The sequence below is a fragment of the Astatotilapia calliptera genome, chromosome 11 (assembly GCF_964374335.1).
Source record: "Astatotilapia calliptera chromosome 11, fAstCal68.1, whole genome shotgun sequence".
Taxonomy (NCBI): domain Eukaryota; kingdom Metazoa; phylum Chordata; class Actinopteri; order Cichliformes; family Cichlidae; genus Astatotilapia; species Astatotilapia calliptera.
The window spans coordinates 35075799-35089490 of NC_137432.1; the positions used below are offsets into that span (position 1 = coordinate 35075799).

Consider the following 13692-nt stretch of genomic DNA (forward strand, 5'->3'; position numbering starts at 1 on the left):
ACACGCATACACACAAATACATGCACACATGGTTATCGCCCTTCCTTTTCTTCTCCACACAGTGGCAGGAAGTTGTCCAGATATCCGCAGGGCCCTCTGAAAAAAGAGCGAGTGAACAAAGTGGGCTGGGTGGTGGAGTTGGAAGGTGTTGGTGGCAGCAGTGATGGGGATTTGGTGACTTCACTCACAGTTAACTATTCATTCTGAGCAGCCGGGCTGCAGCTACGGAAGAGCTACAGCGTCTTTTCAGTACGTGAAATAGAGAGTCTCATCTGAGCGTTGGCACATCAGAAGCAGTTTGTAGTGGAATAATACCACACAGCTGGACTGGAGGACGGCTTTTTGAGAAGAAGGGGCAGCACCTGGTGACCGGGACGGCCTGAAGATGATAGCTCTGAGGACGTTTGTTCTTCTGGCACTGAGCTTGACATGTCAAGGTGAGTTACCCCCCTTCCCCATTCAAAGAATTCCTTTTTCTATTGAACCTACATGAAACACACCACCTGCTCAGTGAGTGACCAAACTGAACCCTGTAGCTATATGTCATGATCAGAAAGCTCATTCTGAAAGAAGAGGGGTTTAAAATGCATTCAGTTACAAACATATTTATATTTCTTTCAATGTGTAAAATATTTATAAGTTTACATGGTTTACAAACACACTTGCGTCAAAATGTAGTTCATAGTTTTGTTAAAGACAAAATGAAAAGTGTTTTTATTTTTTTTATGTCAGCAGTATATATACATATTTTTTAAATCTTTCCTGGCTCAGTTTTGTAAAATTACTCGTATCCAAAAGACTCCCTTTGCTGGCGAGTGAACATGTCTAATTACAGCTCTATTGTCTATCCTTTTTTTTTCTACCATGACTTTATGGTCCCGCACACACCTGCCAAACCCATTGTCCAACTCCATCACATTCTTCATTGCCAGAGTAACAACCTTCGACCTTTATCAAGTTCCCGACCCACTCCATTTCCTGTTTCTATTCGTTTCTCCTGGAAACTTCCTGTTTGTGTCAGGCTCATTTCCTGTTCCCTTTAACAGTACGAATCAGGAGCCACCTTTTATGGCTTGACCTGCATTGTTATGAAAAGCTGCTAATGGGTCTGAAACAATGAGTGGATTGAATTTGTGTGTGAGCTGGTCTGGAGATAAAAACAGAGAAAACTGCTTGTACAGTCATTTTATTTTCTGCAGCTGTGCATAATGTCTGGTTAGATAAGCTGAAATTTAGGACCTCGGATCTATTTTGCTGTACCAGAAAATAGTAAACTGGAGAGCTGTGGAAGTTTATTTACCTGTGACATATCTCACTGCTGATAAAAGTCACCTGCCGTTTAAAATACCCATGTGTGCTTCATTTGAGGACAAAATATTAATTAAAAAGTAGATCTACAAATACTACATCTGCAAATACTCTTTAATTTAGTGAGGAATACTATAATCACGCTGTGTGGTGTAGTGCAGTTTTTTGTTGTTGTTGTTTGTTTGTTTTTTTCTAAAGTCTAATATGCATCTGTCTCCACAGCTGCATCTGGTGATCCATGGGGCCACTGCCCAGTGAACCGAAAATGTAAGGAAAAGTTCGCAGATGGGACGTGTAACAGAGAGTGTACGGACCCTGAGTGTCTCAGAGACGGCTTTGACTGCCTGAAGGACAGGGTTCCCTGCAAGTAAAATACTTTTGTTCTTCTTTTCATTACAGCCCTCTGACTTTCAGAGCCCTTACAAATATTTTTTAACTTAGACTTTGACATATATATAAATATAATTTTTTTCAAAATGTTTGGGTGTAGGAACAGATAGATTAACCATATATCATGAAACAAAAAGGTAATAAGATAGTGACGCACTAAACAGTCATAACAGCTTATTTATGCACTGTATTCTAATGCTTCTTATAAATATTTGATCAACTAAGATGTAGTTTGTGGCTCTGCTTTTTAAACTGAGGTAATATCACCTGTTCTTCTTCATCTTTTCCTCATTTTATTGTGGTTACCTTTTATTTTTATGTTAAAGAAAACCTTATGGAAAAGAAACTGGGCCAAGAAATACAAACAATCAATGTAATCTAAGAGTAAAACCTGTTGATTATTACTTTTATAATCATTTATGGAAGTTTAGTGTTCAGTCTTTAAAAAAAAATGAAACTATAAAAAAACACTAATACAAACTAAATTACTAAAAAGATCCAGGCAGCACAAAGGTGTCTATAAAAGTAGAATAAATGAAAACATTAAGTAACCTTAGTACAAGTAGTCTGTTATCTGTTACTGTTCAGTATACCTTGAGTTGAGATTATTTCTTAGATCACCTATTCTTTTTTTGTTTTGTTTTTCTCCACTCTCATCATGACTCTCAGCCCGGGCCACATTCACTACTGCCGTGATCATTTTGCCAACTCCCTCTGTGATCAGGGATGTGATAGCGCGGCCTGTGGATGGGACAGCAGCGAATGCTTCAAACACCAGAGCCCCGTGTGGGCTAAAGGCACCCTGATCCTACACACTCGATTCCCACATCAACGTGGCGCCTCGTTCAACAGCTCCGTGCTCTGGGCACTCAGCGTCCTCCTCCTGTCACCGCTCAAGCTGAGAGACTCCGTGCCCCTCGCCACCACCAGGAATTTGTTCGACTTTAATGCTCAGGAGCTTGCTAACATGCTGGCGCAGGCGTCACCAGCAGACTCAGATGGGTGGGTACTGAGACAAATGTTTCTGACATTGTGATTGGGAGTTTCAAAAACAGTGCATGTTCTTTGTTTAACCTTTATGTAACAAGAGACATTTTGGCCTGGCAACATAAAAAATGTAAGACAAAGCAACACAATAATAACTCTAAAAATATGCAAATCTGCACCACCACAAGGAGTAAGTGGCCCTGTCAAGTCCTGTTCTAATTAAAATGTTGATATTTGGCACCAGAGTATCGATAACTGTATTATAAAAGAAAGATAAATATTATATTTTTCTCACTCTTACCTTTGCCATAGATATCACTCTGTTTACATTTGTCCTGTAGACCATCCAAGAGCCTGAAGCTGAAGAAATTGAGGCTATTTTTCCTCTTGTGATTTCACATATCCTTATTTGTGTAAAATAAGATTACACAGCAAAAGTACAATTATTTAGGAATATCTGTGTAAAAATACAAAAATATACAAATGAGCTTAGAGTTAGAGTAGAATTAATGAATTATCCATTTGATTTCAGTTAGAGATTAGGCTATGTGTCAGAGATGTAGAAAAATCTGTAACTTTAAATTTGTTTGCATTCAAAAAATAAAGTGTTAGCTCTTAGCTAAATAGGGGAAAATAGCATATCCCATTCCCCAAATAGCTGTGGTTAGTCTTTTAGGTGATTTACAGTTATACTGTTTTCTAAACACAGGCACAGTCAATTCATTTCAGTATCAAGTGCAAAAAATAAGACATGCTTGTTTTCTGCTTTAAATGTTGGAGTAGTTAGTAAATCCGTTCACATGCTTGGTTTAAATATTCTCCTCCCTAAATGTTAACTCCTAAATATATATATACAACAGAGTAAGTCTGTGTTCCCACTTCTTAGATGCAATCATGTCACTACACTCTCTTTGTAAATGCCCAGTTTTGGGGCATAGTGTGTTAGTAAATCTGGTCCTTAATCTATATAGTTAAGACTTGAACATATTTAAAGCAAATAAAGTAACTGGGAAAGAAGATTCACAGAAATGTGAAATTCCATATTCTCCATAAAAGTTTTGGATCATTGTGCATTAACACAATTAAGACCAAAAAAAGTGGGCCACACATAAAACCTTGGGGAACTCCATTAATTACAATAAGCCAGTCATAATTGAGCTTTGTAGCTTTATTTGTTTTGAAATTATCTTTGTGTTTTGTTTTCTTTCTTTAATTTATTTTGTTGAAAGAGTATAACTTTTTGCAAAGGTAATTTTACCCATGCAAAAATACATATAAAACAATGCTCAAAGATGACATACATGTTTTTTCCAATCATTTCTTACTCTCTTTTTCCTAGCTCCCTCCTTTTCCTCCAAGTGGACAACAGGCCATGCTCCCGTTCACCCTCTACCTGTTTCCCTTATGCAACTGAGGCCGCAAATTTCCTGCGTGCTGTAAAGGAACTAAAACCTACCTCTTTCCCCAACCTCTCAGAGCTGGATGCCGTCATCAGCATTAGAGGTGTCCGAGAGGAAATAGGAAGCAGAGAGGAGGAAAAGGAAGTTGAAGGTAGGCTCACATGTCCTGTCTCCCACACACGCACATTTCCAGCTTTGAATTTCATCCAAACAAAACACTATAAAACACCTTTGTGTTTCCAGTGTGTACATTTTGTGCAGATTTTCAGATTTGTTGATGTGTTTCATATTTCAGATATAAATAGATACAAGCAAAAAGATAAAAATGAATCTTTTTCAAGTGTTTTTTTTTGTCTTTGTGTCTTCTTTTATTGTTTGAATTTTTTCATTTAAAGAGCCGACTCCCGCATGGCTTTGGGCCGTAGTTGCCATAGCTATTGGGCTTCTGCTGCTGCTGCCCCTCGTGGTAATCCTGGTAGTGAGGAGGGTGAGGCAGCAGCGGGCAAAGAGGAACAGTACTGACAGGGTGCAGCACCGGTCTAAAGTCACCGACAGTGACAGCAAAGCCAAGGCCTGGATACAGCATGCTACACACCAAGAACAACGGGTCAGAACCAGCAGAGAGAAAGATAAGGTCAGCTTGAAGAAAAAGAAAAAGGCCAAGGAAGCAGAAAAAAAGAGAAGGAGGGAACCGCTAGGGGAGGATGCCATGCGAATGCGGTGAGTGGAGCTCATTTGAGAGGATGTTTTGTCTGCCAATCTCCGGAATGATGTCATTGCATTCAGTAACAAGAGAGAGCTCATCCTGTATAATTATTACAAAGGCTGAATGTCACTTCACTTTCACCCTGGTACATTTTCTCATCTAATCCTGCCCTGAAACACAATTCCCAGTTTCTTAAAGGTAGGTGACCAGTGGTTGGTGAAGAGTAAAACTAGACCATGTTGTTCTTACAGGAATTGCTGTAGGATTGCAGCAAGCAGAATTTTTAATAAAAGAGGAGTCAGGAGTTTTGAAAAGAGCTGCCAGTTAAGTTTCGGTAACTGTTTACAAGATTTCATTTAAAAAATTGTCTGTGTGTCTGATATGTAAATAACAAGTGTTTAAGATGTTTTTTCTAAATATAGAAAGGAATTCATAGAATTAGACAACTGCTTTTTTATTTTATTATTTATGATATTTTCATTTTCCCCTTTGTGAATTAACAATTTTTTTCCCCTGTACAACAGATAAAAAGCCGATTTAGATGCTTACCAAGTTTTGATGCAAAATAGCAGGCAAAAAAAGGAAATATTTTGTTAGGTGAGATACGGAAATATTTGATAAACAGTAAAACATACATAAAGTTAAAAAACATCATAAGCACACACGCACACACGCAGACACACCAGTCATTTATGCATTTATGCATGCACAAATGACAAAGTTTTACAAAGAACTTTGTTCCTTGCAGAAAACAAGTTTTGTCCATGACTGCAGTGATTTTACCTTCATTACATAATAGTGGTGAACATCAACGCTTAAATGATTCCCATCTATGACTAATCATAATTCAGCTGTGAACATGTATCATCTGCGTAACAGTGGGCTTTAGATACATATATATTCAAATATTATCATTCTATATTAGCTAGTTTGAGGATTTCTGGTTTTTAGTCAAGTTAAACATTGTATTTGATGTAGAAAATCATAGAGGGCATTTTTAAATATGTTTTAACTTATATATTTTCTACTTAAGTCTTGATTAACCTCAAAATATAATCAAAAGCTTAGGTGAAACAGCATATAATCAATAACTGTACCCATAGTTAAGATATAGTACTGGGCTTATGGTGAAAACAGGAACATTTGATATTTCTGGACCTGAGACATCCCAGTGATATCCTCTTCATTTCTGCATGAATACCTTTGTTTCATATCAGCCGATATTTGCATAATATATTATTGTTCTTAACTGTGCTGAAAAATAAGAAAGTAAAGCAAAGGACATGAAAACACAATGTGCCCACATGAAAACTACTGCAGTTTTCAGTGTGCCGTATCAAAACTGTGCTTTGGTTTTCAGGCCTCTTAAGAGGGACCAGGATATAGGAAGTGACACAGACTTTACTCAGAGTTCAATGGAGGACCTCAGTGTGAGATGCTCCAGACGTCAGGACGATGCCTCCATCTGTGACCACAGGACCCAGGAGCAGAAACACTACCGTGCTGGAGCCGCTCAGCCCCGCAGAGCTATACAGTGTAAGGAAACATCAGTATTTTGTCTCAGTTGCTTGACTATCTGGCTTAGTAATCTCTATATACCATAAATTCTATTGCTGTAAAGAATATGGCAGATATTGTAATCAAATCTGTCATTATTCTGTACAACTGTACAACAAAATACACAATACACAATACATTCTTATATAGTTCTATACTGTGTATTGTGTATTTTGTTGTACAGTTATTTTATTTTCAACTTTAATTTATATATTTTATCTTATTCTTTCCCAGTTAAATTTACCCTTCATTCTAAATTGTGTTGTACAGTTATTTCATTTTTAACCTTAATTTATATTTTATTCTTTCCTAGTTAAATTTACCCTTTTTAATTTTTCATATTTATTTCCTATCTTATTCATAGCCTTTTTTTTTTTAGGTCACGAGCAGTTGTCTAAGCATTTCACTGCATATCGTACTGTGTATGACTGTGTACGTGACAAATAAAATTTGAATTTGAATTTATTCAACTGTAGTCACAAAATGCTGGTTTCTGATGGACCTCAGCAGCAGAAAAGATCACTGTTATGATTCAAAGAGCAAATCTGTGTTTCCAGTTTCTCCAAAATATTTTTCATTTGATATTTTTGCATTTGATTGCTTTGGTAGTTTCTCAAAGTAAAATATTAAAGTAAACTTGGGAGCTTTAAGCTATTTTTATCCAGATGATTATTAAAATTAATAATTTGTTGCACCTATAGGCTGAACATTTCACCACAGATGTCACACATACAAAGCTGAAATTCAAACTGTATTCACTGTCAGACCCAGAATCACTCTATTTAGTATCTTCAGTATCTCACAGCTTAACTCACAGACTATTGTTGTAAAGTGAATAAAGTGATTAATAAAGTAAAGTAAAGTAATAAAGTTTATAGTAAAGCAGGATTCATACAAACACACTTTGCAGCACGAAATTGCATTGTGGGACATAAAATGTTCGTGACAACTATACATTTCCTGTTTTTATAATGTCCTTAACCCTGAAACGTTGCTTGCTTTCCCTCAGCTCCACCTAGAGGTTGGGAGAGGAATGCCATGCCTCCTCCTCTGCTCAGTCCTCCTCAGCAGGTCAGTTTCATTATGTCAATGTTTCGAGAAGCCATTATATGCCAGGAATTTAAACAGTTTTTGCCCTGTGACTGTAGAGAGATTCTGATGGTGTATTTAGTTTCATGTTTTACTTAAGAAGATTTCTTTATGTTTTGACTTTAGAACAAGATTTTAGAAAAGAAGGTTTAAACTTTTCTTTAAAATAAATTTAAAAAAGGCATTATGACAGATTGATTATGTGTCTCGTCATTGTGGTTTGGTTGTGTTGGCAGTCTGCAGAGTGGTGTGGCCCAGATGGGTCTGTGGTTCTGATCCGAGCAGTGCGTAGTGGGCTGGACAGAGTGGTCTTGGAGCTTCTGCGAGCAGGAGTGCCAGTCAACAATACAGATCATACTGGTAATGCTTCCTGGTCCCAGTTACTATCACGAAAACATGGCTCAACACCAAACCTAATAAACCTAAAATAGAATTTCAATCTAAACGTTTATTCCTTTAATCATTTGGTTTAAGAAAAAGTTGTAACAATGAACAAAATCCAAGCCATTCCAGCACACACACACACACACACAACATGGTCAAAATGACAAATATTAAAGCTAATGATTCTAAAATTCTTTAACTATATGTTTAGAAACAAAAACAATGGAAAGATTAAAAGGTACCCGGTAGACAACGGTTCCTCAAAAGGTCTCTCTTTGAAATTTAATGGCGTTACAGCCGATACCTTTTGTGATGTCTCTCCAAACCAGAACTGTTGACTGTCTGTTGGTTCACGTCATGGGATCACCAAAGTTTGTATATTTCAAACAACTCTTCAGAGTTGGACCACCAACTTACATTGTTTAGAGCAGTGGTTCTTAAATTTCTGCCATGCCTCACTTTAGAGGCCAAAGTTCATTCCCCACAACCCATATTAATTTTTACTTAAATAAACGTGCACATCGTCGGCACAGTGGCATCAGCAAACTTTTGTTTGTTCAGTAAACAACACAAACAATTCTTCACATTAGTTTTACTTCACAGTTTTTACCTGGTTGTCTATGCACCCACGCAGTGGCCCCACACCTCACAGTGTGCAGTACAGGGTGATGAAAAAAAAAAGAACGCGTCTAAATGCAATATCTGTTTAGACGAGAGTGGATTGAAGTTTAAATTTAGTCTATATAGCACCAGTTCAAAACAGAGAGAGACCTTCAATGATCAGACAGTCAGAACTTCTGTTTAACAGGAAGAGACCTCTGGCAGAGATATAGTCAAACACATGTTATCTTTAGGCACTTGGCAAAGTAAAAGTTCTGATATCTGTTACAAAAATAAACCTAGTACCTAAAACTACCTTTTAACAGGATTAAACCAATGACAGAAGCAGGGCCAATCTCCCCTGACATAGCTGGGGTGCAACAGCACACAAATAAAACACAATGCAAATCGTAAACACCTGCCCAGTTGTGAGCCAGCAGTTACAGAACAAAATCTCTGACCCAGAGATAGATGGAAGAAAGGTACAGAGAGATACACAAGACATGCAGTAGTGGTGTATCAATGCACAGTGGCTGAAAGAGAGGAATGTGGAGTATGAGCAGTCTGAGCCTGTAGCAGAATAACTAAGAGAGAGGATGTCTGCCTCCTGAACCCAAACATGTACAGCTCATGAGTAAGTCATTTTTTTTCTGACACCTGCACACGGAGGGGTTGAGTAACTTGTAACTTACCCCATCTCTCTCACGTCCTCTTTTTGTGTCCCTCCTGTCCTGTCCTCTGCTGTCTGTGACCTCCATCACTTCCTCTCTCTCCTTCTCCAGCTCCCCTGCTGCCCTCCTCTGACTCAGAACAAAGTTAATGTGCTCTAGTACTTAAACTCAAGTCGATGGACATATTAGCTTTGGTGTTCATGCTTCCTTTTTTTTACTTTTACTTTCCTTTGGGCCTCTGTGTCTCTATCTATCTCCTTCTGCAGCTCTTATTCTTCCACCTTTATATCCCGTCATCTCTTTTCCAGTTTGGCTGAGGCAGGTCATCCCCTGCCTTCATCCTCCCTCTCCTCATCCTCTGGGCTCGTTGTGTAATAGTTGTTCACTGGCTGACTTACTCCCTCCCTTCTTCCCCTGTCAACCTCCCCCTCCACTCACACTGTCTCTCTCAGGGAGATCAGCCCTGCACTGGGCATGCTCAGTAAACCACCTCTCACTAGCAAGGACCCTCATTCGCTACGGTGCTGCTGTGGACCTACAAGACAATAAGGTAAGCTCTGATGGATTTTCTCTAGTGTTAAGTGAAGACTTTTAATCCTGACATTTATTTAGCATCACTTCTGTTGTTTATAGTTTTGAATTGCAAACAGAAGTAACATTTATGTTTGAATTTCTGAAGCATTAAGTGTTCATAAATATAAGTAATGTGTGGTATTCCTGATTATTTCTTTGCTAGGGAGAAACAGCACTCTTCCTCTCTGCCCTCCATGGCTGCTATGACACTGCCAGACTTCTTCTTCTTCATGGTGCCAATCTTGAGCTGCACGACCGGAGGGGACGCCGGCCAATTGACGTGGCCAGAGAGGGAATGCGTCACCAAGTGCTGGAACTCCTGTTGGCTCATGAGATCCAGAGAGGACCCATCCCTGTGGACACGGGAAGCGACATGATGTGGGAGGAGCGCACTCTGATGTACTCACCGTGGGTGGGCTCACAAGGCCTGCCTGGAAGAAGTGCCTCCTTCTCTGGTATCATAGGGCATCGGGATATGACCCCACCAGTACAAAAGTAAGATTTTGGAATTATAAGGCCGATCAAAGTATAGAATTTTTTACCAGCCTTATAGCTAAATCAACAGGTTTAGCTAGGTAGATGGATGGATCGATACTCCATAGGCTCTAAAGGGGAAATTTTTGTGTTATGGCAACAGGGTAACGTATTCGAGTCAGTTTTATTCATATACACCAAACCATAACAGCAGTCGCCTCAGGGCGCTTTATACTGCAAGGTAGAGACTAGAGATGGCACGATACCACTCTTTTATGTCCGATACCGATATCATAAATTTGGATATCTGTCGATACCGATATGAATCCGATATAGTGTATTTTTTAATCAATAAAACTTTTTTTTTAATATCTCGCTGCATTTTGTATAAGTTCATACTCAAGTTAAAAAACAAAACACTAAAGCTATTCTGTTATACTTGTATGCAAAAAATACACTGCACCCAAGATATTTCATAGTTCAGCAATACTGATCAACGTAATAAACGTAAACCTGCACCATCCTCCCTATTCTGGTGTTTTAAAGAGTACTTAGCGGAAATATTAAGCAGCCTAACTAATAGGGTTCCAACTCCCAGCTGAAAAAAATAGGGAACCACCCCCCTCTGCCTCGTGATGCTTAATCGACGCAATCAACTTTAATTTAATGCACGTGTAAAGAAAATTCACAATAAATTTTTATTTTTCCACAATAATTAAATAGATTCAACATCTTTCTTCAACAGAACTGCAGAATGCACAGATGGTACCTTCCCAAAGGAAAAAGTACTATAGCTTACTAGATATTACTAGGTATATTAGACTTAACAGTTACTATATACAGTAATGGACATCTATACATTTTACATCAGATTAAAACTTTGAGTGTAAGATTCAGATAATTATTTATTAAAAGCGAGACATTTTAACTGAGAATAAGAAAGAAAAGTATGTCTTTGTGCCCCCTTTTCTCTGTTAATGCCCTACCTGCCCCCCTGCATAACTTTGCTAGATCCGCCCCTGCACAGTTACCAGCCGTCAGCTACGTAGAAAAGGATCCTGGTGTAGAAAGTAATATTAAATAAATTCTAACAACAGCTTATCAAGCTGCTGCTGTTGTTCAGCCGCTGGTTTCCTCTTTCTGGCGCAAAGTGGGCGATAAACTAACAAGAGAGACGGACTCGCGACAGAAAAGCCGATCAGCTGATCATTGATCAGTTTCATGATTGAAGTAGCAGCAGGAGAGGGAGGGAGAGAAGCAGTCACTCCATATATCGGTTGTTAAGCTTAACGTGGGAATGCTTTACAAACATTCAGAGATGAAACTTACACACTTGCTTTACTTCTCTCTGGGATAACTTTCTCGGAGATGAAATGCCGGTTTGGTAGCGAGGCTTCAAATGCTCAACCAGACCGCCAAGAGTTCTCGCACGCCACAGCCGCTCTATCATGTGAAGCATACTGCTCCGACGTGCTAAGGTTATGAGCTGAGTTATGCCATGTCGCAAGTTTTGTGAGGTGTTTTCCTGATATTTAATGGATCAGATTGCATTTTTTATTTCTCTCCGATATCCGATCCAGTAATACCGATACGTAATATCGGATCGGTCCATCTCTAGTAGAGACCCTATAATAATACAAAACACCAACAATCAAACGACCCCATTTGAGCAAGCACTTGACAGCAGTGGGAATAAAACCTACCTTTTAGCAAATATTCCCACATGTGCATAGTAAGGGCCTGGTAATGTGAGATAATATGTCATAAAATAAAATAGATAATGATTTTAACACATAAAAAACAAAGAAAATAAAAACAAATGTGAATATCTCCTGTAGTTATAGTTGAACTTCTTTGGAGATTCATTCGATGATACGCTGAAGTCACAAAATTAAAGTTATTTAGCTGATTTTTCATCCAAGATATTGTTAACATAGACTGTACATAAAATATGGCCACTGTGCGTCAGTGTGAATGTTTTGGCTGTTGCCATCTTTGTTTTCTTGGGGTAAGAAATGACAACATGGGTGAAATGCTAAGTTATCAGCTAACACCTGCTAGCTTGGTTTAGCCAGGTGCATCCGTGGCTGCATGTGTATGTATAAGTTCTTTGAACCAACAGAGACACCCAGAAATTAGCACTGAGTAAAATAGAGATAATATATTGCTGTTTCAGTCGCCAAAACTGGCACATTAATATTTAAATTAATATTTTATTTATGTAAAAGTTTCAAATTTAATCAGTGGGACATTATTTTATGTTATTTATGAATTTGCAGAAGAAAAAATGAAGATGTAGACATTCATTTGGACATAAGTTTGTGTTAACCAAGACCTTATTTCAGGCTTTTACACCAAAAACGTGAAGTCTTTGATGTCCATACCCAGAACTGCAAAAATACCAGTTATTTCCAGTTTTAAGGGTTCATTCCCAAAGACCTCTTTAGGTTTTTTTGTTTGTTTGTTTTTATGCTGTCTAATGTTATGATGACCTTCTTGTCTTGCCAGTGATTGGTCCATGGGCCGAGTGCAGTACCCTCCTCCTCAGAACTGGCGACCCCAGCTCAACCAGTCAGCAACAGCTCTCGTTCCTCCACGGGTCATGGGCCGCTCCCCTCGGCCAATCAGCACCTTACAAGAGGTAACATCAGAAGACGAGGACCGTGACAGGCATCAGGAAGTCCCCAGAGCCGCCACGCCTCACTTCCTGTCCCCCCAGCCTGCCCCTCGGCAGCGTTCCTTTTCCTGCACCCAGCATGCACTGCAGCGCCGCTCTAGCGCCCACCATCCAGAACCCAATTACCTTATAGTGTCAGACAGAGCACCCAATGAGCCCGTAGAGAGAGTAGTTGTTTCCCCTCCCACCGATACTGCTACCCCACCAGAACACCAGCCGGCTGCAAACGGAGACAGTGTTATTAGAGTAGAGCAAGCAGCACTGAGTTCAACAAACTCGGAGCAGAAGTCCAGAAGTGAGAGGTTAAACAACATGAGTGACTCCACACAAACAGCCCTGTAGGAAAGGAAATTCAGCTTCCTTTAGAGACACCCAGTTTTAGTTTGTCATTCGGTGCAAAGCCCTAAGCTGGACTTTAATTGTTTGTATCCAGTGTTTCTTTGCCCATTGCTTCTTAAGTGGATTGGTGTCAGACTAATACACAACAGCATAGAGAGATATTCCTTCCCTTATTACCTCTTTTTTAATTATTTCTTTTTAAATCAGCCTCATGTAAATAATTGTTTTCTTGTTTTGTTAAGATTGAGGGATACTGTTGTAAATGTTCTCTTATATGGCATGTTCAGATTTTGTAAATAATAAAACTGAATGTCTAAGATGAATTCTACTCAAATATGCAACAGCTGGTATTCATTGAAGAAATATTCAAGGAAAAATAAATGAATAACACATGCATAGCTGCACATGGATGTCAGGGATGCATGCAATAAAGTGACTTTTTGTTGACATGTTGTGGATTTTTTTTCTCGTTAATTTACATCCACAGTCTGCGCATTCTTAAGTTATCATAAGTCCTTTATCTATCATCTTTTTTCA

General features: G+C 38.8%; 1 protein-coding gene across 1 annotated transcript; it reads left to right on the forward strand.

The window, feature by feature from the left end:
• The first annotated feature begins 113 nt into the window (after window positions 1-113).
• On the forward strand, window positions 114-13602 carry notchl (notch receptor, like). Its single transcript, XM_026185320.2, has 11 exons — window positions 114-437; window positions 1531-1675; window positions 2368-2700; window positions 4025-4236; window positions 4481-4805; window positions 6152-6327; window positions 7358-7419; window positions 7674-7797; window positions 9545-9642; window positions 9829-10160; window positions 12648-13602. The coding sequence occupies exons 1-11, from the start codon at window positions 386-388 to the stop codon at window positions 13156-13158; spliced, it is 2370 nt and encodes a 789-aa protein (XP_026041105.1). The 5' UTR covers window positions 114-385; the 3' UTR covers window positions 13159-13602.
• The last annotated feature ends 90 nt before the right edge of the window (window positions 13603-13692 follow it).

What these genes read in the sequence shown, in the direction of transcription:
- notchl (XM_026185320.2), top strand. Translation starts at nt 386, where the DNA reads ATGATAGCTCTGAGGACGTTTGTTCTTCTGGCACTGAGCTTGACATGT. An exon ending in TCACCAGCAGACTCAGATGG is followed by an intron (nt 2,701 to 4,024) that starts GTGGGTACTGAG and finishes TCTTTTTCCTAG; the next exon opens with CTCCCTCCTTTTCCTCCAAG. An exon ending in ATGACCCCACCAGTACAAAA is followed by an intron (nt 10,161 to 12,647) that starts GTAAGATTTTGG and finishes TTGTCTTGCCAG; the next exon opens with TGATTGGTCCATGGGCCGAG.